General features: G+C 40.2%; 4 protein-coding genes across 6 annotated transcripts in view; 3 read left to right on the top strand and 1 right to left on the bottom strand.

Annotated features, from left to right (window-relative positions):
- The window catches only part of LOC141907717 (uncharacterized), a 68302-nt gene extending 51923 nt beyond the window's left edge, over window positions 1-16379 (top strand). Inside the window, exons 51-61 of the mRNA XM_074797454.1 lie at window positions 1522-1751; window positions 2803-3117; window positions 4428-4532; window positions 4966-5075; window positions 5311-5554; window positions 5813-6052; window positions 6578-6877; window positions 11775-12092; window positions 13321-13437; window positions 13804-13986; window positions 14614-16379. Coding sequence (XP_074653555.1) covers window positions 1522-1751; window positions 2803-3117; window positions 4428-4532; window positions 4966-5075; window positions 5311-5554; window positions 5813-6052; window positions 6578-6877; window positions 11775-12092; window positions 13321-13437; window positions 13804-13986; window positions 14614-14706 — 2255 coding nt within the window. The 3' untranslated portion in view covers window positions 14707-16379. The remainder of the gene's footprint in view (window positions 1-1521; window positions 1752-2802; window positions 3118-4427; window positions 4533-4965; window positions 5076-5310; window positions 5555-5812; window positions 6053-6577; window positions 6878-11774; window positions 12093-13320; window positions 13438-13803; window positions 13987-14613) is intronic.
- An 815-nt stretch (window positions 16380-17194) lies between these two features.
- LOC141907718 (homeobox protein MOX-2-like) lies at window positions 17195-21433 on the bottom strand. Its single transcript, XM_074797455.1, has 3 exons — window positions 20974-21433; window positions 19476-19654; window positions 17195-17362 (listed from the first exon to the last, which is right to left on the bottom strand). Exons 1-3 carry the CDS (start codon window positions 21431-21433, stop codon window positions 17195-17197), a joined length of 807 nt encoding a protein of 268 aa, XP_074653556.1.
- A 1157-nt stretch (window positions 21434-22590) lies between these two features.
- On the top strand, window positions 22591-24003 carry LOC141907573 (calcyphosin-like protein). Its single transcript, XM_074797255.1, has 5 exons — window positions 22591-22624; window positions 22972-23067; window positions 23233-23419; window positions 23520-23732; window positions 23805-24003. Exons 2-5 carry the CDS (start codon window positions 22994-22996, stop codon window positions 23904-23906), a joined length of 576 nt encoding a protein of 191 aa, XP_074653356.1. The 5' UTR covers window positions 22591-22624; window positions 22972-22993; the 3' UTR covers window positions 23907-24003.
- Window positions 24004-24935: 932 nt separating this feature from the next.
- LOC141907025 (sortilin-related receptor-like) overlaps window positions 24936-27880 on the top strand; it is a 48397-nt gene continuing 45452 nt past the window's right edge. For all 3 annotated transcript variants that reach the window (XM_074796563.1, XM_074796566.1, XM_074796565.1), the window contains exons 1-2: window positions 24936-25371; window positions 27409-27651. In XM_074796563.1, the coding sequence (XP_074652664.1) occupies window positions 25054-25371; window positions 27409-27651 (561 nt within the window). In that variant the 5' untranslated portion in view covers window positions 24936-25053. The remainder of the gene's footprint in view (window positions 25372-27408; window positions 27652-27880) is intronic.

Consider the following 27880-nt stretch of genomic DNA (forward strand, 5'->3'; position numbering starts at 1 on the left):
TGTCTTTGGGCCAGCGAATGAATTTGTTTCGCTGCGGCCTGCTTTGGAATTTTTGGCAAAGAACCAACGACCAGGCTCGGTTGGGCGTCAATGGCGAATTGAAGCCCTAAAACATCGAGTGGAACCGGGCATCCCGGACAGGACTTTATGTCCTGTGCGGGCCTTGTGTTTCTATTTAGATCGCTCTGCTTCACGGAGGGGTTCACGGGAGCGGTTATTTATTCCGCTGCTGGATCACCTAAAGGGTGATATTTCGCGGGACACAGTAGCCCGATGGGTCTTTTCAATGATCAAGGACATTTTATTGAAGGAGAATCTTTCCTCGGAGGTAGTCGTTTCTCATCAAGTGAGGTCTATGGCTACTTCCTGCGCAGCCTTTTCGGGTGCTCCGTTGGAGGAAGTCTGTCGGGCCGCCTTTTGGAATTCACCGTCGACATTCACGTCATTTTATTTACGGGATGTTTAAGGCCAGTTAGGCTCATTAGCTTCACTTGGTCCTGTTGTCATGGCTCAAGGTGTCCGTTCTTTCCGATCGGACCCTTTAGTGTAGAATATTTATGTAGCATTATCAGGATCACAGGGGGTGTATCCTTGTACATAGTTTGGGCTCATATCTGCAAGTATTAATTTCGCAAAATTCTGGGGGGGGGCCCCTGAGCTGGACGGACTCACTGTGGCCAACCGGTCTTCCCTGTGCTACAGTGCTCCATTCCGTGCTTGGGTAAGTGCTCTCTTTTTCCCTCTTACCTTGCATTTGAGCGGTGGTTTTTCTATCTACCTTTCCCACCATCCTTGTGCTAGGCTAGTCTAGCAAAAACCATAGGAAAGGGTACAGTACTCGACGGAAATATTACAATTTTTGGAACTAAAATTTGTATTTCCGAGTAGTACTTACCCTTTCCTATGGTGGGAATCCCGCCCACCTGCCCCGCATAGCTGTTTTTTTTGGTCTGCTATGACGAAAAAAGATGGCGGATTTCGCCGGTGGCTAAATGCAATACCGCAGGGCCGGGTCGTATAGAAAAACCATTGGCGATAAATCCAAATTTAGAAAATATTGGCAAAAACCATAGGAAAGGGTAAGTACTACTCGGAAATACAAATTTTAGTTCCAAAAATTGTAATTTTTCTGTGCAAGGGAGTCGGGTCGTAATGCCTGCCAGAGAGAAGAAGTGTTAAGCTTTCCAAGCATTTAACCCCTTAATGATTTTTGGCTGATACCTACAATACGTCTATTCTCTTAGGGTTTTGGACGTATATGTGTTCATGTCAACACCCATCACCCGAGGGTTGCGAGCATAACTTGTAGTTGCACGTCCTCATTGGTTGTTTCGTTTGCCTGACATCTGATAGATATGTTGCTAGGGTCTTCATTCAAAACAACCATGGTACTACCGGGTGGGCAGAACTTTTACAAGTGAAAAAAATTTGAAATTTTGTGCAATTAATTGAAACAATGGAATCAAGAAACGATCGAAACCTTTGAGGGGTTATACGAACCACTTTTTCCCGTTATTTCAGACAAAGAGGAAGCGATCAACATTCACAACCTGATCAAAGCGAAGCACAAGTCGTGTCTGAACTGCGAGGTCATCGTTTTGAACGCGGGCATTCGTCGAAAGATCGCCGAGATGGTGTTCCTCACACGCGAAGAGCAGCTCGAGTTCGACGAGGACGAAGTCGTGTTTTGCAGCACGAATTGCTACAATCTCTACGCGATGGCTCGCATCGCGAAACGCGAACCTCCCAAGGTGCGTAATCGTCGACGTCTGACCGACCGTTTTTATTTAAAGGGAAAAACCGAAATGAAAGTATTTCGAAATAACGAATGAAAGTATGAATGAGCAGGGACAGGTCTAGGATTCTTAGGAGGAGGTGCACCTGAAAATTGGAATAGGCACTTAATTTGAAAAGGGCATATATGACAATGTGAGGGCTGCTTTTAAAATTGGTGTGGGCTTCTGGTGGCCCTCCCACGGAAATGTTGAACAAAAGGCTTTTCTAGCCTTCATCACAACCCATTTGGATTTATTTTTTGTCATTTTGAAAATTGTCTTTGCACAAAAAGGTTTTCATACTTTTGGAGGGCACATTCGAATTTTGAAGGGCGTGGACTAGTTTACCCGGTCCACCCCTGAATCCACCCTTGAAGAGAGAGCAAGCTGTATACAAATTTGGGTCCCGGTTTATGTTTTATGTATCCATCTTGTCAATCGGGGATTATAGGTGCAAGTTCGATTGTCTGATCATTTCTGCCGTATATGCCTGCACAGGTGCCAAGCCGGTTGAAGCCGGTTGACAATATCAAATTGATAATTGAAAAGAAAGCTTTGATTAAGTGATGAATAATCCTTCGTACTGATTGGTAAACGCCTTGATGAAAATGATAATATGTAACAATAATATATGATATCAATAACGATGATAATATTCTGTTAAAAGATTTTCTATTTATGTAGATAGGACGTTATACCGCTAGTAGTGCTTCTTGCATTTTCTAATCTAAGATTGATTGATTGATTGATCGTCTTTTGGTGTGGTGACCTTCTTCATAACTTAATCATTTCATCTATAATCAAAAAAGCGTTTTAATCGTCGAACAGTTTTCGCGATCATTCGAATTTTTCCAATCATGTCTGACCGATAATCGGGAAAATTCTAATTCGACGTCGAAAGCAATAGATATAACAGTTATCTAAAATTTCTGTCTGCCCGATCTGCGGTAATCTGCGGTGAACTGAAAAACTCCTCAATTTGATGATTTTCGACTAATAATGATTTGTCGGATGTGTCCTATTTCAGAATGAAGCTTCGAACCTAATCGATAAAACCTCGTCGGAAATGGGCTCCACCTGTTCTCCGCTCAATACTAATTCATCGCTTACCTCGCATCCTAAACTGTCACCGATCAAGATTTCGATACCAACTGGCAAACTGGAGCTCTCGTCATCCCAGCCAGGCACGCCGAACAAAATGGCGTCGCCGAGCAAAATGTCCGGCTCGCAACCGCACACCCCGCAGTTAACCCCGCTTCCTTCACCGGCGACGCCTAGCGGCAAGAAATTAGACGCTAAGAAAGGACTACGCCGACGAAGCAGTAGCATGGATTCCATTAAGGTATAAGCCGCGAACTCTGATTGACCCGAGCGGAAAAGATGACTGCCACTACTAAATCGCCTAGAACCAGATTATTTTATGATCGCCTAGGTTTTCCGGTTTTGCCGGGTAATTCGATGATTTCGTTTTTGATACCTAAGTCGTGAGGCAATTATAGATGCATTCATCTTTTCTAATGAGGTTCTAGATTATTATAATCAAGCTTTATTACTGATTATCCTAATCCATAAACATGTATGTAGTATTGTATTTAGTTCGGTTAATATCTAATGCAATATCATACGCTAGTATTTAACTGACGATTGACTGCTATTTGCTGTCCAATATGATTATCAGCTTGGCCACTTACCTGGGAATCAGGGGAAAGTCAGGGCAGGGTGAATTGGTGAATTTTATAAAAAAGCTGAAAATTAGGGAAAAGTCCGTAAAAATTTGTGTTGAGATGGATAGATCGCGGCTGAGAACAAACATTTTCCATCTATGTCTTACGTATTTGACTATATTATTTGATTGCATTCTTAAAAGATCGAGTCGGGGAAAACAATGTACATATCAGGGAAAAAGCAAGTCAAATAAAAGTGGCCAAGTTGATGATACATGTGACGTGCGTGTATTGTAATTATCTTGTCAGCTGTAATTATCCGAGCTCCTATTGGTCGGTTTGCTGAAATTCCTTATGTATCGTATATATCGACTAATCGGACTCGTGCAACAGCTGGTTCTTCGGCCCAAATCAGATATTCCGATACTACGAATAATTTGATGTATAACTATAACTAGCATCCCCATCGGTAGAGGTTACTGTTAATTGTGAGACTGCCACATTATGAAACACTTCCTCTGAATAATTTTTACACAGTAGCAAACTCATATAGAGGTGTTGCACGCGACATCATACCCGATAGTTTGCTTGCCGTACATAACAACTCAAGATAATCGGGCAATTAACCAATTTCTAGTGACTGTCATGTACCATATTATCCGGCTGATAAACCGACTCACCCTGAGGCTAGAAAATCGGCTTATTCACCGGAAAATATGATAGATCACTTATTGTGGTTGCCGAATAATTTGGCATGGTTAAGCACATGGCTGCTAGCCTGTTAGTCAGTTAAATAGGGATGGGGTTCGTACCGTGGCAGTCTCAATGTTGCCAGATAATTCCTGCCGAGGTAACCGGACTGGTTTATAGTGACATCTTAGCTTGATTACACCGTCAACGAAGCCTGATATATTTACATCGATACGTAGTTAGTTTCGCGTTAAATGCTGTAGTCGGTTCGTATTCAATTTCGGTGTTTTTCGCGTAGACGATGGTGAAGAAATGGAAAGGTGTGAAATGGCGTCGATGGGAAATAACGTTCACGCCGCCGAATCAAAACTACGTCGCGTTAACGGAAAAAGAATTGTGGGATGTAAGTATACATTCTTTTCAAGTCTCAGCGCGCTATCGAGGTATATACTCATACTTTAGTCCTGTAGATAAGTCGGATATTTCATGTCCGATGTTTTTACTTGACTGATATCTCTATACGTATATCAGCTGCCTATAGGTAGACCTTTCTACCGTCAGCTTACCATTGACCTGCCTGGGTTTTCCCAGCATGGAAAACGGGGTCTTGTACATTAGTTTCGATCACAATAACCCACTGAGAATGAATATAATTAATTAATGCCTGGTACATGTAGCAAGAAACCTGATATTGTTTTCAAAAGTTGGATTCCACTCATCACGTATAGATATCATTGTCCCCCTGAGATTTGACTTTAGTGTCCAGCCTCGACTGCTGTATTAGATTTTAGCAGCCACGATGATTTTGGTTAACGAAACGATTGTCTTTTGAGCAGATTTTAGAAAGACTCAATCACCCGATATCGAATGTGCAGGGAGTGCTCGATTCCAGAGAATGTTGGCTGTGTCACGAAGTTGGCGATGGCGACACGGATGGACCTGGAAGGTAAATAGTAATTTTCTGAAATAACGAGCTAGGCTCGCAAAGAGACATTTTTTTTCAATGTCTATTGTCCGCGACTTTCCAAGTTTCACTACAACTTATAGATTCTTTGGACGACTGCTATTTTTCACTGTCAATGTCTGCAACTATTTGACTTATATTCACCACAACTTTCTGACTATACAGCGACCATACTTCGTAAGGACGAAAGCTAAAACCGTATGATCTTAATTTCCAGACTTCTCAACATCGACATCGATAAATGGGTGCATTTAAATTGCGTGTTGTGGTCGTACGAGGTTTACGAGACTCTGAACGGCGCGTTGATGAACACCGAAACATCGTTCAAGGCGGCGCCGTCGATAATCTGCACGGTCTGCGGTAAAAACGGCGCGACGTTAAACTGCTTCAAGCTGCGCTGTCCGAACATGTATCACGTCATGTGCGCGAAGAAAGTCAGCTGCGTTTTCTATAAAGATAAGGTGATTACCGCTGCAAGACGTGTTTAATGCCATTCTCGTTTGAATCTCACCGGTCCATGTTGGGCAGGATTAATAAATGAATGACTATTAAGATTGCACGTGTAATATAGTTAGAAATTGTTTGTACTGCTTTGTTAAGAATCAAGTTAAATTTGAATTGCACAATTTTAATCTTCAATTTATTTTCAATTTTAATTCTTACCCCATTCATCTAATTTCTCGTGAATCATTTCACTGTATTTAATCGCGACGTTTCAGACGCTATTCTGCCCAGTGCACGCGCTGAAGACCAGCATGGACGGCGAGCTGCCCGATCTGAAGGTCTTCCGCAAAGTCTATGTGAATCGCGACGAAAACAAACAGCTCGCCAGCGTCATTCATCAGGAGGATAAGAACTACATCATTCGAATCGGCGCGCTGGTCTTCCACTCGATCGGGCAACTGCTTCCGCACCAACTCATGACGGGACGTTATCACAACAAGTGGTTCATATATCCAGTAAGTGCTGCCATCTATTTCCGCTTACACTTTTAAACGATAAAGATGATTAGACCATATGTTCCTGAAAAGAGTTGCTCTTGCAGTCTAAAAGGTTTCAAAGATAGGCTGTATCTGGTTATTGATTAAATGAGTTACAGGTCTTGGGCCTGTTTTGAAGACATGTTTTAACTTTAACCTCAGTGAAATAGTCTATAATAAGTTGAAGTCCATAGTCATGTTTGATTCAGGACCCAGTTTGGTTTGTTATCTAGGATTGGAATTTAAATGTAGTTTATTTCCAGTTATTTCCAATTAGTTGCACAGTCATGGCACCAGTCAAAGACCATCTTAGGTCTATAGCCAATCTAGGTAACAACTTAAGACCAGATTTAAGATCATTTTGGCTCTTGTAAGCCATGACTGTGCAACTGGCCGCAGCAAATTAAAATCCCTTGTTGATATATTTTGGCGGCTCTGTTTCTTGCTCGATTATCAATGATCATTACCTGTACAATTGACATAATATGTTCGTTCTATTAACAGATCGGCTACAAGACGTCGCGTTTCTACTGGAGCATGCGTTACTTGCACAAACGATGTCGCTACATTTGCCGCATCGAGGAGTTCGACGCGCGGCCGAAATTCTTCGTCGTCGTCGCCGAGGACGGCCACGACGACCTGGAGCTCAGCGATGACACGCCGAAGGGCGTGTGGAGCTCGATACTGGAAGCGATCGAGCGTAAACGTCGCGAGGCGTTGATGGTTCGAATGTTCCCGCATTTTTTGTCCGGCGAGGATCTATTCGGATTAACAGAACCGGCCATTCTCAGGGTCATTGAATCGGTGAGTGAACTTTTTTTCATTTATTTCGCTATTATAAGTTTCGATGTGGCTCCGGTTACAGAGTGCGATACCTCCAGTCATGTAGTACAGTTAGCGCATGCGCAATACAGTAGAATTCTGACTTGCAATGTTGGGATTCGAAACCAAACGAAAAAGTAGTAGAATGCTTTACCCACTGAGCCACAGCACACAACTGGAAGCTGGATGAGTTAATTTGTATAAAGCCTCACCTAACCCTAACCCTATTCCTTCGCGCATGCACGTATGTAGATATAGTGCAGATTCCTCCGTAACCGTAGCCAGTTTGTATAAGTTTATCTCTTAACTAAAAAGTACAATACAAGAAAACAATCATCAGATACAATAGAAAAAGTTAAATAAAGTACTTCTACATTGTAAGCGTAGTAAAGAAATGGGACCCCAAGGGGGTATACTTTTTATAGAAAGCCTAATGCCTTTTTCGCACTTGTTGCCTGGTTTTTGGTTTGCGATCTGTACCTGATTTAGGACTCAGCAATGCTACTGCAGCTATATGGGATTCCGCTTGTGGCCGGCAAGTGCAGTTACTTCAATTGTTTCAAAATTTTGATAGAAATCGAACAGACTTTACTCTTCGAGTAGATCAGTTGTCGATGAAAATTAAGAATAAACTTAAAAGGCTTTTGATATAAACAAATAAAAACCCACAGTAGATGTGTAGAAAAGTAAATTTTTATTTGTCAACTCTACACTGAGATTCATATCAGTTCACTATAATCAGGCTTTTGATGGTTGTTTGATTTAATACATTTGATTAAGTCATGATTTAGTCGTGATTTACTACGTATTCATATTATATTCAGCAAAAACTAGTTAATTATGATTCATATGAGGGTAATGATTGATATTATCATTAATGATGGTGCCATTTCATAATAGAATTGGAGCTTAAATCGCTTTATTTTTTCAAATTGAAATAGAAAATAAAGACATAGGTCTAACCAATAAAGAAGTTACCAATAGCGAATTGCCAGGTAATTCAGAAAATACCGAACCCTCGAGAATATATAGATTGTAGCCACTGATAAAGATATAGTTTTTCCGCCAATGCGATGAATGTTATTTTTGGTGAGATAGAAGGGTGCAATATACATACATCTCGTTTGCGCGCGGTAGGCTCGGTTCATGGTTCCTACCACACCGGTTGATAGGGGAAAACTTGGGAATTTCAATATTATATTGCCCGGTTTGAAAATTTTTGGAATTCGATACATTTTCCTCTTTTCTAGGAAATATTTACGGTTCATTTTAGCGTAGTTCTGAGACGTGAATTTTTACGAAGGCCTTATTTCCATTTTTGAATAATTGCGAAAATCACCTATAAAAATCCTCCGGGGAAAAACGCAAATTCTAGCGGTAGTATTATAATAATAGTAATAATAATAATTATAATAATAATATATTTTCTCTTACATAGCGCACCCCTACATGGTAATTGGTGCGCTTTACATAGATATAAATCATTTTAACCATATTAAAACATAATATTAAAACACAATTATTGATTTAAAAAAATTGATAATATTATTACGCAAGTATTCATGTAATGCTTACTTATAGCAGTAATTCATGTAACTGTAGGAACAGCGGTTCTTACTACTTAAATACTATTCGATGATAAAATTCAGTGGCATGATTGCCATTTAAAAGATCGCGCGTAAGATCAACAATCGAAGATGATTATTGATCATCATCGTTGATGACAGCTTATTCGCCGGTAGTTAACGATGATAACCGGTCGTTAACGCGTCGGTTGATTATGATTTCGCTCGGCGATTAGCTGCTGATGACAACGGTTAGATTTCGATGGGCGGCTTAGCGGTCGAATAGTACTCGATACGTACATCAAACAATCGACGTATAATTAACCGAGTCTGTTGTTTAATTCGACGGGGTTAAGATGATGAAGAGTTTTTGATGGAGCTCGTTTTTCATCGTGTGCCAACTGGGCTAGACAAGAATCAGTGGTATCAAGTGGGGAGGGAGGGGGGCACTTTCACCTGGAAATCAGGGAAAATTCAGGGAATTTTCTTTATTCTTTAATAAAAAAACGTCAGAGAATTTTGTTTAAAAAAGAAAAGCTAAAAATCAGGGAAAAGTTGGTGAAATTTGTTGAGATTGCTAAGTCGCCCGTAAAATCAAACAGTTTCCGTCTATGTTTTGCATATTTGACTGTGTTAATTGATTGCATTCTTAGCAGATCTAGTCAGGGAATAGTTAGGTAAAGAGCAAGTGAAATAAAAGTCACCACCCCGTCTAGGAATAAATTTCTTAGATCTGCGCTATATAAGAAGAAATATATTATTATTATAAGAGCGAAGCTGTCAACTGTTCCTGATTTTCATCAGTACTTACTTTTTTTGTCAGGTGTGCTGATGTGATTTATTTGGCGTGTACGGATATGCTAAAGATGTAACTGAGGGTCTTACTGTTGATTACTGATTAGTTTGTTCATTTTCTTTCGTGTTTCGATCGAATGTTCAACTTGTTTCTGAAAGCACGTTTCAGAGTTTGGTTGCCCTACATAATAGCTTGGTTCAGACCAACGCGGCTGATTTGAAGAAAATCAAATTAATCGTTTTAACTAAAAAAAAATAAATTATCGATTATGACCCGAACTTGTAACTAGAAATAGGGTGAAGGATTGGTTGTTGCCTTTCCTCCATATTTAGTTCATCGCCCGTCCGAAGCTAACCCAACAATCCGGCGATATCTACAGCCATGTGAGATATATATCTATATATATATATATATATATATATATATATATATATATATATATATATATATATATATATATATATATATATATATATATATAAAGATGCCTGTGGAATTCTAGCGTAAATAATGCGTGTTTACCCATGAATTCTTGTCGACGATGTCGCAACATAGGCGTGTTTGTAAGAATAATACATCCGTATTGATACTGCGTTATTAGAACGTACGAAGAATGACTAGTCCTCGGCGGGGTGTAACTGTCATTCCCAATATCGTTATGAAAAAAAAAAAAAAAAGCGTTCGCGCGTTTCTCCAAAAAACCGCAGCGAGATAAGGGACGAGGTTCTTTTGCGAGGCGTGATATCTTTTTAAATTTCACGTGAACGAGGGCGTTTGTATTTTACGGTTCCTTAAACGGTGAATATTTTTTCTTTAATAACAAGCTTCTGAGTTGAGCACCATGAATCTTCATGCGTGTGGCAAAAAACTGGCCATAGTTTTTTGTGTTGCTCATATGTCGCATCATCGAAGAAATAAATTTTTTTTTCAAAACTGAAAACTAAAGGTTCGCATGTTGCTGAAGCTGTCGAAACCGATCTATTGACCAATGGAATATAACAAAACGCGCGTCACAATTGGTTTTAGAGAAAAGGGAAAAACGCTCCAACTATGCGGGACAAAAGTGTCTTAACAAAATGGCGGCTAGAAACTATAGAAGGGTTCACACTCTAAAATGGTTAACTAATAAAGTACTCTGAAATTCCGACTCCACCCAAGCTGAATGTTAAGGGAGTGCAGTTCGTTCTGTGAATATTGGTCGGAAAGAAATTGGCTCGAACTGAGCAATAACATACCGTGTTGTTTTTGGCATATCGTAATCTACGTATATGTCACCTAGATTATGATTTCCATGTATTATCAGTGCGTGCGTGTACGTTAATTCATTGCGATTCTTTGCCACACTTTGTCACGAAGTTATGGGTTTAAAAGAAAATTGTCGATTCTGGTGATCTTAATCTTAGATGACTTAATTTAAAGATCCAGTTTTAAAGATTATTGTCAATGTAAGGAAGATTTGAGTAACCGAATTAAGTAGAAAACACTTATTTCTAGCTTCGACTCTGACGGTTGAGACTTTTTGATCGAAGACTTTTAAAAATTATTCGCTGATGTTTGCTCTATTTATGAACAACGATGGAAGGGAAATCTAGTGCCGTTGGGACCGTAACACTGCAGCGGCGATAATTTACTGAATGACGTTTCTTTTTCTTTCGATGCCATCTTTTTGACGAAACTGAAGTAAATTCGCCGCAATAGATTAGAACCTGTCAAAAATGGCTGTGGCAATCAAAAATTGCTTCGAACGTGTATGAAATCATTTTTTTTTTTTAAGAATAGAAAAAAGAATTGATTTTTGATTACCTGCGGAAATCGGATACCCGGGGATTCTGTCGAGTCCACAATTATTCGTTTAGATAGGAAAATATTCATACCTATTGTTCTGGCTAGTTTTGATTCGGCCACGGCGAGAAACTCAGATACGGCATTCCGTCGATCGGCCGCTTTCGTGGAGAACCTGTTTACGCAACAACAGCGTTTTTCCCCACAGCACGTTGCGCATGTGGCTTCGACTTACTAACGAATCTAATTAATCGAAAAATATTCGATGCAGAGCAAAACACGCGCGGGCGAGCGATTCTGTCGAAAAAATCGGCGCTGGCTTCGTTTTCGCGTTTTATTATTCGTAACTGTCTCGGTAAACACGGTAACTCGCGCCGGCGCGTTCACCTGCGATCGTTCATGCCTCATTTGTTCGTCGTTCGGCGTGTTTATTCAGCGTTCGCGATCGGGGAAGAAGTTGTTTTTATCAGTTCGCGCGGCGCGTTGCAAATAGTCAGTTTCGGTTATTATTAATAATTCGACCCATACTTCAATAGCCGCTTTCCGCGCGTATTATTATATTCAATACTTCGTATCTTCACGATTCAGTTTTTCTTGAAATAGAACTGGCCCTCAAAAAAGAGCTCGGCATATGGTCAAGCTTTCAAGGGGATCTTTTTGTAGAACTTATGAAGTAAAGAAGCTGATTTAGAAAATTACCAACTGATTACATCGATGATCGTTTTATGTTTTGCAGCTACCCGGCGTCGAGACGTTGAAAGACTACAACTTCCGCTTCGGCCGTTCTCAACTGCTCGAGTTGCCGCCGGTGATCAACCCGTCGGGCTGCGTGCGCACGGAGCCGCGGTTCCGCACGTTGTTCCGACGGCCGCACATTCTGATGAGCACGCAGTGTCACCCGCACGCGAGTTCGATACCGGCGATCGTCACTGGCTTCACCGGCGACGTCTGCTCGCCATACATGAAACAGTTCGTGCACTCGAAGTCGCAGCAGTACCGACGCCTGAAAACTGAGTGGAGAAACAACGTGTTCCTCGGACGATCACGAATTCAGGTAAATATAAATCGCTGCGGCGCTGAATCCACGGCCGAGTTCGGTTTTCGTATCTAGTCGATTAGGCGTTGGAACTAATAACCGAATTTGCTTAATTTCCGAAATACAGTAATTCGCTTAATTCGTATCGGTTTAATTCGGATTCTCACTCATTTCGTACTAAGATTCCTGTCCCTTCTAGATTATTCCTATTCGATTCGATTCGGTTTAATTCTGACAAAATTTTCCAGTCCCAGATGATCCCAATAATAGCTACTGTATTTCTGGCATGTAGTTACGACTGACATTCGGTTTCACTTAGTTCGACTAACTCAGATAACTCAGTAGTTGGCCCAGGTTCGATCTAATGAATAAAAGCCAACGATTAGACATAAAAGATTAATTAAGAATAAGCTATGGTAAAAGGGTGTCATAAAAAAAGGTGTGATCTAGGAGCATCTAAGGATGGACAAGAGAAATCCCACTATGATAAATTCAGCCAGTGGTATGTCATCTTCACCCATCAAGGGATTCGAACCCACTATGCTAAAGCTGTTCTCCGAACCCCGTGACCTCACGAGTCGTTGTAGTCGTTACTAACCGAATAGAATCCGGTCGTACCAATCACAGCGCTTGTAACAAACGACTTTAGGCTTCTATTGGTTTTCCCGTTAAATGGACCAATCAGCGAACGTTTTACTGAACAAGGAAGTATTATGCAAATCGATATATGACGTCACGCGCAACAGCGCCAGTAATGAAATCACGCTTCGTGAGGCCAGGGGGCTGGTGGAAGCGAGTTTGGGAGTGATACCGGACCCCTGGCAAGCGAGGATGGTGGTATGCCTGATGATGGCTAATAGTATTAAACCGAAACGTTCCGCCAAAATAATCTTTTTACCTCAGAACTTTTCATTTTTGGTGGGATTTCTCACGTTATTCATCTGACACGGATATTGTGTATATTCTTGTCTCATCTAAGGAAGGACTAAGATGTTTTTGGTAAGCTAACTCATTCCAAAGAAATGGTGCCTAATAGGTAAAGGACTATGGCCAGCAGATACAAGTTTGGCTCTAGGTTGGACTGAAAGCAATTGGCTAGATAATTGAAGATTAGAACTTTTCATTTCCTCGATATAAGCTCAGGATCTATTTCATACTCAAACTTTTCACCTCATATCGGGACATAATTCGTCTTCGGTGACATTCTAGTTGCATCGTAAATCTGGTAATGTGTTTATTCGTGTAGGGACTGGGTTTGTTCGCCGCTCGCGACCTCGAACGACACACGATGGTCATCGAATACATCGGAGAACTGATCCGAAACGAGTTGGCCGAAAAACGAGAACGAGATTTCGAAGCGCAGGTACGTACGTGGCCGCTGGTCTGGAAAACCTTGAAAACTTGGGGAATCACAAAAATCAGGGAAAACTTATCAGGCAATGTGACAAATTTTACCAAAAACCTAGAAAACTAAGGGAATGCGGATAATGCTATTGACCATCTGTTTCTTTATCAGTAGGTGATTCATGAAAATTCAATTAATTGTAACATTTGAAGCCTAGAAATTTCTTAAATTCGCACAAGGCATTTTTTTCGTAATCGCATGGAAAAATCAGGGAAAGCTCAGGGGCCGGTTTGATAGACTGGTATCAACTTGGGGGGTTAACTCGACTCAATAACTTCTTGAAAGCTTTCACCACACGTGTGTGCAACCTTTTTTTCATCGTAGAATCGAGGAGTCTACATGTTCCGTTTGAATTCTCACCACGTCGTCGACGCGACCATGTGCGGCGGCCCCGCCCGCTACGTCAATCACTCGTGTATGCCGAACTGCGTCGCCGAAGTCGTTCCATTCGAGAAAGAAAGCAAGATAATCATCATCGCCAATCGACGTATCGCCCGCGGAGAGGAGGTAAGACCGAATCGATTTTGAACCATTTTTACGGGACTTCTGTCGGAAAATCTTTTTTGCCGGAGGTTCGCCAATACAGTAGATTGTATAATATATACCCCTATAGTTATACCCCATATAGGGCAGATTTTAAGGGATGGACCAGGTGGACCATAGTCCGCCCTTCAAAATTCGAATGTGCCCTCAAAAAAGTCTGGAAAGTTTTTTATGCAAACAAAATAATATAAGGGAAAAAATAAATCAAAATGATTTGTAATGAGGGCCCGAAGAGCCCCCTTTTGTCCTATATTTTCCATGCCAGGGTGCCAGCAGAAGTCCACGCCAATTTCCATGCTTGCAGTCCTCGTATTGCCAAATCTGCCCTTGTCAAAGTGCCCATTCCAGTTTTCAGACCCACCTCCTTTGAAGTGCGCATATGACTTCTATGGGCGCCAGGGCCATGTTTTATGGATACAAGTTGTAACTTCTGGTGTCCATTGACTTGAATTGCATTATCTTTTTATCACCTTTGTAATTTTTTAATGTTATTCAATTCGTGAATAAAGAATACTACTAATAATAACAATAATGATAAAGAATCCTGGATTCGCACAAAGGTATTACCGCCATTTTTTTCTAACTTTCCAGCTCGTTTACGATTACAAGTTCGACTTCGAAGACGACCAACACAAGATTCCTTGTTTGTGTGGCGCGCCCAACTGTAAAAAGTGGATGAATTAATGTTAGAAATTTAGTTAAACATGCGGAAACTGATGAACTCAACTGGCCGCTATATAGGTCTATTTCGATTTAAAAGCGTCGTATGAAGTTGAACTACCTGCCATGGTGCTCACAACTGCTGAATCACGTATGCGTACAGTGAACTACACTCATATTGTTTAACCGGTCAAATACGGCTTTTTTTACCATCAATATGCATCCATCTTTTGTCGTTATCCGAAAACACGGGTTACAGCGGTCAAGTCGGTTCGGTCTCTTTTCATGTCTGGATGACTCGCTACTCGGGAGGCATTTCCCTTATACACATATATTTATGTTGATGCCAATTTTTCAAAGTTTTATTTCCGCTACCAGCAGTGCAGTTAAGCGATAAATGACGATATATGTGTAGTTGACTGTATCGTAAGGTGTATATTGTTATTATTATTACGCTGTGTTATTAATCTGTGTTGACTCACTGTGATGATGATGATGTAAAATGATAATGCGTATTTGTGATTATAGTGCGTATAGTAGCTATGTATTCATGATACATGCTTTGAAGTCACCGATGAAAGTTTGATAACCAACCGCCTTGTGTAACATATATACATATTCATTGCCACCCCCTCCCGGACGACCGTCATCTTGTAAATATATCATACGTTTGTTACCGATTCGGTGTGTAAAAAGGTATTTATTTTCTACACGAACTTGAGATTGTCATTATTTATCATCCCCCTGGGCACAAGTTCCAGACTTGAAAGACGCGGAACGCGATATGATAGCTGATTTTAAGCGCTTTTTTTTTCGCTACTTAGTCTTGCTAATTAGCCAGCCAGAAGGGTTAACTTAGAAATTGATGCTACACATGAAAATAGAATAGTTTGATTGATAATTTAAATGATATGGTATTCGTTCCTATTTGTAACTGAATAAATGAATGAAAATGAATTATATTTGTCTATGATATAAAGTATATATATTATGTATGTATGTATGTAAATATATGGAAGAGACTGTATGTAAAAATGCTGTTGTGTTTTAAGGTATATGAATTTTGTCACTGCGGAAGTAAGTACGAGGTAGTCCATTAGAAATTGAATAATACTTTCGTTTGTCTATATAATCGTAAATCTATCGAACGTTCTCGCGTGTTAATTATCATTGTTTGTTAAAACCACTGCCATCTCGAACGTTTTGCATGTTCGTTCTTACAGAAAGTCTAGTAACTCGATCGAGCCTTGGTTGAATTAGTTGGAACTGATAAATTTAGTGTTTTTTCCGAGGCAATAATGATATTGACTTCAGATTCTTACGCAATTTTGCTTTACTTTCCGGCGTATAAGCGAACCTGGATCCAGTTCCACGGTTGTGAGTTAGAGTTAAAATTAGTTCATTTTCAATGAGTTAACTCACAACTGTGGGAACTGAGTCCTGTGGTTTGCTTAATTTGTGCAATTTTGAAGGTATGTAATCCTCTAGTAAGGCATAGTGCCCCGGGTTCCATGTGGAATTCTGAGAAAGAATCAAACCTTTATATCCTTAATTTAACATGTTTTGTGTATTATAAAATCGATCAGATTGTCTTGTGAGAATTGGTTTGAAATTATTCATTTATTTATGTATCAATACCATCCTAACTGTACAGCGAACATCATATGAAAAATATAAAGTCGAATCTGTGACTATATGTATATGAATTTGTGTTCGTTTTGACTATTTTCGTTTGTTGGTTTCCGGGCGGTCTTGCACGTGATGTCATAGTTGTTGTTCGTCGACCAGCGCCGGAGACAGTGTTGGATAACAGCTAAAGATAATCTGGAGTCAGTTCCACTTGTGAATTAATATTTGACTCGTCAAAGAGTTAGTTTATCGAAAGTGAACTGATTTTAGCTCTGAGTTAACTCTAACTTGTGGCTGTGGAACGATGGTGGGGATTTACAAATTTCGAGGGTCTGTCTATACGGCATTAGCGATAGCCGCGATCACACGAGCGTTTTTGGTCTGTTCCAAAATAGGCGTGGAACAACTTCAATCTTTACAGCAATCATTTCCAAGATGATTGCTCATAGGCGGAAATACGACATGAACTCTGATTCAGAAGGGTTCCACGGTTGTGAGTTAAGATTCGACACTGGAATTCATTGAAAAGACGGAACTGATTTTAGCCCGAGAGTATTGAGTTAACTCTTAACTCGCAGCTGAGGAACTTGATCCCAAGCAGATCCTGAACACCATATCATTCAACATAACTTCACATATATAATATATCAATAATTTGATTATTAATATTTACAAATTCCGAACATATTATGCAAATAAATACATTATTTGTAATTTTCCTAATGAATACATTTGGATGCGATAATTGCGTAAAAAAGTTGCGACCACCGTCCGCGTGTCCGAGGGTAGAAGGCAGACGCGGATAAACGAAGATAGAACGTGGCCCGGATGTAAACCTGCATCTCTGTCACTCGAGTGTAAAACGACTTAGAATAGCTCGTGGTCAATGGTTATCGATGTTGTCAGAAATAAGAGTCAAATCTGGGTCCCTGAACGCCGGATTACTTGAGGTTACTATCGGCTGCAATTTCCCCGTGACCTTGTCCTTCGCCAGCTGAGCGCCTTTCACTCGTTTCCATTTCATACGGCGATTTTGAAACCATACTTTCACCTACAAATGAAAATTCATTCATTTTTGATTAATAACTAACTAATGTTATCGTTTAATGCCTGTTGTTATTTTGACCCAATAACGCTGGAAAAACATCCTTTTTGTTCCGATTACGATGATACGAAATACATATATTTACAGTAATGAGTAACTCTTTATAGAAAATCAGATAATTTTCTACATTGTATATACACAGCAAGGAAGTCTTATTGTCAAACATGCAGAATGTCGTCTTAAGAATTAATTAACGTTTAATGTATGCTCATATACATAGCCTTAAGAATTATTCGACTTCTTCATACAGGCATACCATGCGCATTGACCCTTGTCGACGATATACACTGAATACGTCGAACTCGACGTTTAATTAATGTACGTATAAATAAACTTTTCAAGTTCTTTATATAAGGCCTTCATACAAAAATACCCTGCACGCGCATTGGCCCTTGTAGATATAAACTGAACAAAAACGAAGAAATATTTATCGACATCGCCAACGTTTAGTTGAAGTACTCGAACGGGGCATTTTAGCTACAGTTTTGGCGTGAAAATGGCGTGAATTTATCAAACTAAGTCTTTCGATCGATAAAACTACCGATTGTGGCTTAGAGGAAAAGAAACGTGCTCCAGATGCGAATGAAAATGCGGACCTTTTGCGAACTTCCCTATCCCGGCGTACGCGCCTCAGCCGACCGGTAAAATCAATCGTTCCCAGAACAACCTTTCTTTCAATCCTATAACTTATTGTGGCGATTTGTTGCAGAGGCTCACGTGGCTTAAACCCGCGAATACATCGATCACCGCTTTCCACCTGTCCAAAACCTGGTTGGATTGGTCGATATTCGACGTGAAAGTTCATGCGTCTGATTACAATTGGTTATCGGTCATTAGAAACGCATCAATTTTAAACGATTGATTGTTCAACCTTTCTCCGATGATAGGTACAATGACTTCATTCACTTATTACTCCGCCAACCCCTTACGTATTTATTTACAGTTCATCGCCGTAAAACATAATTAGAATATTGATTAAAGCCGTAAAACCTAATTAAAATACATATCACTTATCAGCTTCTGCAGGTCTGCAGGGCCGTCTGAGCGGGGCGGGGGTGTTTGCGCCCCAAGAATTTTGGAAAAGTGCTCATTTTGCAAATATGATTGTTATCCAATAGAGCCCTTTTTCGGGATTCCTCCCCCTCCCCCCCCCCCCCGAATCAAATGCTAGGTACAGCCCGGTTCAGAGCACAATTCAGGAAGCAATCATATTGAAACCGCATTGAAAACGTATTTTAAGATTACATATAACCACAAGTTAATCAATTTTGGAGCTAAAGTTCATGTACTTTATCTTCTTTCGTGTATAAGTGGACAAAGCGATGAAAGCCAAAATAGGTGTGAGATTTTGGCAAGCTAACCAGTATACAACTCAAAATCATGGAAAGTCGGTTGGTAAAACGAAGAAATTAGTTATATATGCCTTTGTAGGTAGTAAGCTATCAGTAAGGTTATCAGTTGTCATGTAAAACCCGCTGAACAGATGCACTGTTATACGATGCAATGCGAAAGGTTGCAGCGAGGAAGATTTGTCAAAATGCTAACAACAGTTTGAGTCACGCAAAGTACTGATATTCGCCGAATTTGTGTCGAATACCGGTCTGAGAAATCCGTTACGATATCGTATACAATTATATTTAATTAACAAATGTTACAATATCAACAGCTTTTATGGCTTTGGATTTGCTTCGCATACCCGCAGGAAATTCCATTTTATCGACGATTTAAAATCAATGTAGATATTAAACACAAGCGAATCGTCGTAAAATGGAACGCGCTTGTGACCATGAAATGATTATTGACCGTGAGGTCTATCAAAATTTCAACTAATAAATTCCATTGTTAATATGTTAGGTTTTGGTGATTTAGCACTTGCTTTATTTTCAGAATACATTTCAAGACAAAGGCTAAAATTAAGTGTGTATAATATATCCAGAAATGACTGAATATTTCCCTAATTTTGGCCATAAGACCAGCCAATTCTTAGCTCCACGTAACTATGCCACCAAAAGCCCAACAGATAAACGAGTCTTTTATTTTTCTTCGTTCATCTTTTTACCTGTCGTTCAGTGAGATCCAACGCTACTGCGATCTCGTACCTCCGTAACCGCGTCAGGTAATTGTGTATTGCGAATTCTTTTTCCAACTCCTTGATTTGATGCTTCGTAAAAGCGGTTCGTTCTTTCCGCGGCTTCGTCGCCAAGTCCATTTGGTACGACGACTCCGAGCCGCTAGTTCCTGAAAGAAATTACATGACATACGTTATCCCGCAGTGGAGGGCGGAAGAAAAAACCAAATCAGTTTTCGCGATCTTCGTTAAGTTACGCGATGAAATTCAGAAAGTGGAATTAACCTGGGCCCGGTTCCGCAGGGCGTAGTTGTCCCTTAATTATGATTAAATCACTAATCATAATTAAATCATTATAAGTTAGGTATTTCAGTAAACGTAATCAACTTCGATTATGATTAAGTCAATTTCAAAAATCAATTCTCTTCTAGAGCAAAATTAGATCATTCATTGCTATATCTATGCGATTAAGATATCAAGAATGGTAGGCGCCTATGCGTTGTTTAAGATTATAGGTAAAAAGTAATTGTATTCTTTTAACGAATCGAAGTATCCCCGATATGAAGAGATGCCCGCGAAACTTTTCCGTAGCAACCGCCCTTAGGAAAGCAACAATAACAAAACGACATAGTAGCTACAGTATGTCTATTTGGCGTTAGCGTTATTGCGTCAGTTGTATTTATTTTACGGCCACGCATCTATTTTGTTTTAGGTATCTAACTCGGCTTCGATACAGTAAATGTCCCGCGGCGAAGTTATCCACGCTGACAGAATCATTTGGAAATTTGGAAATTACTTTTTTTACCTGACTGGTAGAATGATATTAATTTCAGTATTCAGAGTTGATAAGTAAACATCCACGTTGACGATTGTAAAACCATTTTTTTATAGCAGTTTCGGGGTTTTGACTAAACTCCATCACCAGAGAAACCAAGATAACATAATAAATAACATAGTACAGTTATCATTTTCAAAAGTAATTTTCAAATTATTGTTTATAATCATTATTTTGTTATTTTCGTTTCTCCGATCATGGAGTTAAGTCTAAACTGCGAAACTGGGAAACTCCGAAACTGGGATTAATCAACAACTCAGCGTTTTTACTAATCAACTTTGTGCTTATTCGGGTTCCTATTCAAAGTTTCTATATCGCACGTATTGCGTTTTAAAAATCTAATTATTCTGTTTTCTTATTATATCGTTGAACATCGATGAGATTGTATTCGATTGGCCCTGGATCATTTTCTCGGTACGTTTTAAATCGGTTTGCAAAAAACGCGTGTCTGGTGGTAAGGTTTTGACAGCCTTGTCACTCTTTCACTTGTCCGTGAAATTGAGTTTGTAAACCTCGCAGCCGAGGAGAACATAGCGCTTCCATTGCATCTGCATATATACGACGGGATATTTCCCGTTTTGCTCGTGTTTTACCATGAAAAGAAATGTTACACTTGGATCTAGACGAATCCAAATGATTTTAACGGATGGTTACCTGGTGATGATCTTTGGTCGCTGTTATTCAACAGAATATTACCCTTTAACCCGTTGTCTATTAAATTACTGAAATTCTGATGGGGATAATTCCCGTAAACGCCGCACGGCGAATAACCATTGTTCGTGACGTAATCGTTGCGCATCGTCTGCTGGTCACCGTTGCAGACCATCGCGGCGGTCTGTTGGCCGCCGTAACTGTACGTGGAAGCCGGCAGCAGACCGGTCGTGCCCGATAGCGTAGTCGTAGGGCACGACGGCGGCGCCGGGCCCGATAACGCGGTCGACCACGACTCGCCGGTGCAGTAGTTCAACGTCGACGTGCCGTAAACCGGTGGCAATGACCCGGTGGCTGCCGGCGCTTGTAAATGCTGCAGTCCGCCGTAGTTATTACCGAGTGGTGGATAGTGATGTAACGTCGGTGCCCCGGTGTTCATTGGTCCGTAGATCCTTTGGTCCATTTTGAAACCGGCGGAAAGATGATTATGATCGAATGAATCTCTCGAACAACCTATTTCATCTCCACACGAATTTATTTTGAAGTTTCCGAAGCCGTTGTTGTCTGAATCTAATGATAATCCAATAATTCCGCAATTCACGTATTTAATCTTCCATCCATACGAATGAATTGAATCTATTGATCGGTTATCGGTCGTAGTTTCTCGCGTTCCCGAGATCTTATCCGTGTTTATTGCCGATCTTATCCTAGTTAATCGGTGTAAACCCGCCGCAAGTGATAAGTATGTACTTTCTCGCTATACTGATAAGAGAGCGTATCCCATCCATAGGATACATCCTATATATTTGACCCGTCTATCAATTCCCGGCGCTGCAACCAATCGAGAGGCCGCTTACTGACAGAGGAGGTGCGAAAGAAGTTACACGTCCATCTATCATCCTGTTCACGGGTTCCTGTAGAGTACCATGATCGTAGCAGAACAAAGGCCAGACGAATTTAGTATTCGTTTCAAGGTGCATGAATAACGTCATTTGTTTTTACGAGATTCGCAAGAAAATATCAGATAGAAATGTGTTTCATTATTCTTGAAGCAAACTCTTCAATTTTCAAAGGGAATTGTCAAGCGAAATGCTTCTTGGCGGTGCAATGCAGCAACAAATGGTTTAATGGACCATTATAATTTCTGTATTTTTCAGGGAGAGGAACGTTCATGAAAAAAAAACAATCTCACAGAATGATGTTAGTCCTGTATATAGTTTGTTTTGTGTTATGTGTATATTTCATGATTATCCACTTGAGCGTATTTTGTATATACACTACTTTTCATCTTAGAAAAAAGCCGAAATAACTGGAAATGGTCTTTGGTGCATCCATTCCAATCCCTAGGCCACAATCAGGTACATTCATTTATTGCGATCAACAAGATGGTTTGAAATAAAATCGGAATATAAAAATCCCGGTGTGAAGAGTTTCAGTCGGTAGAATAATTAATTCATATACCAATAAACTATTTGTCTATGCAATCCGGGGTCCTACCATGTTCACCGGACGATGTAAATGAATATACAAATGTGCATAAATGAAATATGTTACTTTTATTTATGCAAGAAACGCGCTTACAGGAATCCGGTATATAAGCTCAATAAGACCTGCCGATGTCGTTCAGTCAACGGGGACTTCCAACACGCGGCAGGTTAGTGAGCGCTTTCGTAGAAATCTCTGGAAAATTATCTGTGCCTATATCCAAATAGAAACACTGTAAGAGTCCTTTATAATGCCACTGTTGGGACCACTGAAAAATATGGCATTATCAAGCATTTGACATTTTAAAGAATGGCGTTTTCATTGATTTGAGTAAATTTGTTCTCCGAAAACATCGTGGCGTTAAGAGAGCTGTGGCATTAAAAAAATTGGCGTTATAACGGACTTTGACTGTATTGTCACATTTATTATGTGGAATAGATGTTACGAATTGAAAGACTTTTCATTTCGAAAAAAACATGGTTATGTATGAATAATCATTATAACCTTATGTTTCAGATCGTAACAAAATCATTCAAACATGTCGGCCAATTTGGAAAAATTCAGAAAAGCCCTTCTGTCGCGGGGATCGGCTAGTGTAAAAAACATTTGCAGGTAAGCTATCCGTCATTGTCCGATGATAGATATTCATTGATTTGAAGAAAAGGCCAGAAGGATTGCCAGTGACGATGAATTCATTTGGTAGCTTCATTTTTCATCAAAAGAAACATAACGACATCATTCACTCTTACACACGATTTACACTTTAATCAATCGCAGGAAATTCGCAATTATGGACGATGACAGAAGTCGCAGTTTGAGTCTGGAAGAATTTACCGAAGGCGTCAGAGATTTTGGATTGACCGCGAATGAAATGTCGAACGACGACATTAAAGCGATGTTTAAGGAGATTAATACAAATGACGATATTACTATTAGTTTGGATGAATTTCTAAAAGCTGTTAGGGTAGGTTACCACCTTCAGAATATTGTCACAGAATTGACCTATACTGATAGGGCCTATCGTGTTAGAATAATATCAATGAATATTGTTTTGATTATCCCAGGGCAATTTGATGAATGAAGCGCGACTTAATATCGTCAAGAAAGCTTTCAAAGTTGCTGACAAATCCGGCGATGGAGTGTTGACGGTTCACGATTTACAGGGTATTTTCAACACCAGGATGCATCCGAAAGTTAAAAATGGTGAATGGACAGAAACACAGGCGTTTGAGGAGTTCTTACGGACATTCGATACTCCGAATCAAGCCGATAATAAGGTAACATAGAGATCTTTGCTTCGACAGTTAGTCGTTTGACCAATGTCAAACATTTTTTGGTTGTGTTTTTAGGTGACCGAAGAAGAATTCATCAATTATTACACTGGTCTGAGTGCCTCGATTGACAACGATGCCATGTTTGATCTGACGATCAGAAATGCTTGGAAGATCTAGAAAGCATAAAATGCATCGTTCCAAATTCTTGTAGTCTTCTACTCAATCACTATAGATAAACAAAATATAGAATAACATAACCGAGCCTCTGTTGTTATTGCTCTGGGTCTTCATGGAAACGACGCGGTGCCCAAGTTCACCAACAGTCTCCTCTCTGCGTTGGTCCAATTTAATTGATTTTGTAAAATACTGTAGTACATGAAATATATTGATGGCAGGTGGAGTTATTCCGATGGAGTATTGTTATACTAAGGCTTTTTCGTGATGGTGCCGAGTTTCGGCCACTTTTCGAGTGTCAATGATTTCGTAATAGGAGATGTAGAGAGAATAAGATTTATGAATTTTCTTACAAGATTTGGTATCTAGAGAAACGCTACTTCACACGTTTGTTGGAGGTACATGTATAGATTTGGCATTTGAGGCCAAATGCCGGCCAACCTAAAACTGGTTCAAATCGGCAACGGTTGGATTTCCCTATTTTTTCTCACACGGCGTTAAAACGCTGCTTTTTGTCAGACATAAATAAACACCAATTTTACCGAACAAGGAAGTATTTCGCAAATCGATATATGACGTCATGCGCAACAGCGCCAGTAATGAAATCACGCTTCGTGAGGCCAGGGGGCTGGTGGAAGCGAGTTCGGGAGTGATACCGGACCCCTGGCAAGCGAGGATGCTTTGAGCCATGGATAAGCTGCTTTCAGTTCAGATCATAGCTAAAGATCACACATCGACATTACCCGCTGAGAATTCAAATTCAATTCAATTTAGTTAATTTACTCAATAAAGCAAAAAAAGAGATTATATAGCAATCTATGCCGGCCCATGGACTCTAGTCCTTGGCCGACCTAACACATCTTACTGTCTGCATGCTGAACGTTAGCACCCAAGAAAAAAACATCAACAATACAAACAAGGAGGAAACAAATATTGTGGCGCTACCTATCAATAACATCTATACCCAAAATAGACTGGTTTCCGGTCTCTGAATCGGACAGGCAACCAGTCTATACCCAAAATGGCCGCTACCGTGCGAAAGCGAAACAACAGCGGAGCGGTACTCTCCGTTGTTTTGATTTTATATTTCGCTTCTTGTATACAGAGGCTGAGTTGTGTTCGCCATGGAATTAGATCTAAAACGTTGCACATGCCGCCTGTGGCTGAGGAGGAGGAACGCGGCCGATACGTCTTGACTAAGGATGAAAACGATGGAAATTTTCACCACCACCACAACAAAAAAACGACGACGACCCGCAACAACCCGGAAGTAAATGACGACAATGACGATGACGGGCTCGAATTTAAAAAATTCATAGCGAGGAATGATGATGGTGATATAAAGCAATCCGTCAGGGGTGATGGGTTAAAATTCGTGCCACGCCATCCCCACCATCATCGCCGCAGTAGACGCGCCGTGCCCCAACAATCACATAACACTCCCGAAAGTAGAGTGAACTTAACAACGGTAGGTCAATTCTAAACGAAATGGATATTTTACCGTATACGGCAAAGTGTTTACTTCCGCTATTTTACTGTACATCATTGCTTCATATATTATTAACTCATAAAAGTAACAAAATCATTTTCATTATCAACCCATTGCTGAATTTGAGCTGAAATATGAGCGGAAAATGGACTCGCCAACCTACGCTACCTTGCGACTGCCAGCGACGGGTTGCGACGCCAGTCGCAGTGAGTCGCACATGTTCTACTTTCTGTGACGCGACCGTCGCAACAAACCTACGCGTTCTTGTGACTGGGAGCAACTAGTCGCACATGGTCGCTGACAATCACATTGCAACCGACTTACGCCCCCACTTGTGACGCAACGATCGCGTCATAAATGATAAGAACTTCATCGTTTAAAGTTATGTTTCATCCAATCCTACTTCAAAGTTTATAGAAGAAAGGAGTCCAAGATTGATTAGGCATAGTGATAGGCCTACTCTAATTTACTTTGTTGATTGCCACAGGGGAGAAGTCAGTAACCTGTCTGTGGTTTAGTTTCACGATAGGATATTTTACAAACCACTTCATAGATCAATGTCGGGTGGAATTTTCACATGTGATTTTCAAAAGGGCACTTGATCAGAAAGGGGGGTTTGGAGACCCCCAAACCCCCTCTAGATCTGTGCCTACGTGCTGTTGCTATTGTTCCAAAAATTAGCTGGGAAAACTAAGGCAGGAAGAGCCTGACAAAATTACGTCATAATAGGGATGCCGTGTCACCACGGATACGGTGGTGTGACAGCCAGCCAATAAGGAAGCGGCATTCGAGAATTGTTCAGCCTCGATTTGCAAACATTTAGTCCAAATCGAGGCTAAGAAAATTATTGTTAATTTTCCACTCAAAAACGGGCTTAGGAAACCCAGCAGAAAATGAGTGGATGATAAGCGGAAAGGGGGACACATTCCGCTCAAATTCAGCTCATTTTCCATATGCTACAAATGTTGAATTCCGCTCGTTGTCAGTGAATTTCCGCTTAAATTCAACTATTTTTCAGCATTAAATTTTCCGCACTCTCGATGGGCTGATAGTGTTTATTGGGTTTATAGGTGTATAAATTTGGAATTGAATTGGTTCCGATGGGTTTAGGATCTAAATGACCCAGAGCGTTAGGGTTATTGTCCGTTTTATCCCTAGGGATAGGGTTAGGGAAAGGTTAGGTGCTATATGTAGTTAAAACATTCGTTGGGTTTTCAGCGTACTCGGTGGTCTAGTGGTATGATGCTGCGCTAGTAATTTACTGGCCCGGGTTCGAGTCTTGCTCTATTTTCTCTAACTCTGTTCTCCACACTTTCCTTGAAGACCTGTAGGCGCATGCGCAGCATAAATGAGCAAATCAGCGACGATGTACGGTAAAATAGTGGAAGACACTCCGCTATATATGGTAAAATATCCACTGCCTAAGCTAAAAGGCTAATTCATTGATTGAATTTTGGAGGTGACGATTCATGTTGCCTTAATGGCATTATTCTTAGTCCTGTTAGCGTTACGGGGGAACCTTACTGTGGATTGAGTATTCCCAAGCTGCTTAATCGGCCTTACCTGATTAGGAATATAACAACCAAAGACCTGTCTAATGATTTAAGACCACCAGGGCTGCTTAAAACTGTACTTTTTGGGGTTTCAAGTTTAATGCGTTAAACCAAGTCAACATACTAAAAAGGAAATCTACCATATAAATAGAAAATAGGGTAAATCCCTACTTAAAGAATAAAAGAATAAAAATCAAGCGGGTAATTAAGTTAGATGAAAATTAACACATGAACACTTTTTGAACCTCTTTTTGTCAGTGTTGTAATGTATATAAATATTATGCGTATCTATCAGTAAAAAAAGATAATTAACCAAAAATGTTCTTTTATTTCAAAAAGTTTGGTTCTTGTATTTACAGTTCGCGTTGTATGTAAATAAATATTATGCGTATCTATCAGTAAAAAAAGATAATTAACCAAAAATGTTCTTTTATTTCAAAAAGTTTGGTTCTTGTATTTACAGTTCGCGTTGAACGACAGCCATCATCAATTGATCGTTCACTGGGCAGGCGTACGCAGTCCGGTTATCATCGCGCTAGCGAGAAACTTAGAGTCACCGTCGGGTCCTGCTACGTCGAGCAATCTCTACGTGTCACGCGATTACGGCAAAAACTTCACCAAATGCAGGCTGCGCGTCGACTGGTTTACGACGAGCCGGGAGGTCATCGTCAACCAGTTCTACAACAGTCCTGCGTTTAACAGCTGGGTAAGATTTATAAAAACAACCAAAATCTGTTTTAGTATCCTGGAAAGGTTTCTTAGTTCCATCTTTAATTAGAGATTTATAGATATTTGTAATAGATCTCTGAGGTTTAATCGAAGAAATCATTCTCCGAAACGTCAGAACTGGCAGGGTTCCTATGACTCCGTGATTCCTTAAAAAACTCCTTCTTAATAGAAAACGTACTTGGAACATCTTCAATTTGAGTAAACTG

The sequence above is a fragment of the Tubulanus polymorphus genome, chromosome 6 (genome assembly GCF_964204645.1).
Source record: "Tubulanus polymorphus chromosome 6, tnTubPoly1.2, whole genome shotgun sequence".
NCBI classification, from domain to species: Eukaryota; Metazoa; Nemertea; class Palaeonemertea; order Tubulaniformes; family Tubulanidae; genus Tubulanus; species Tubulanus polymorphus.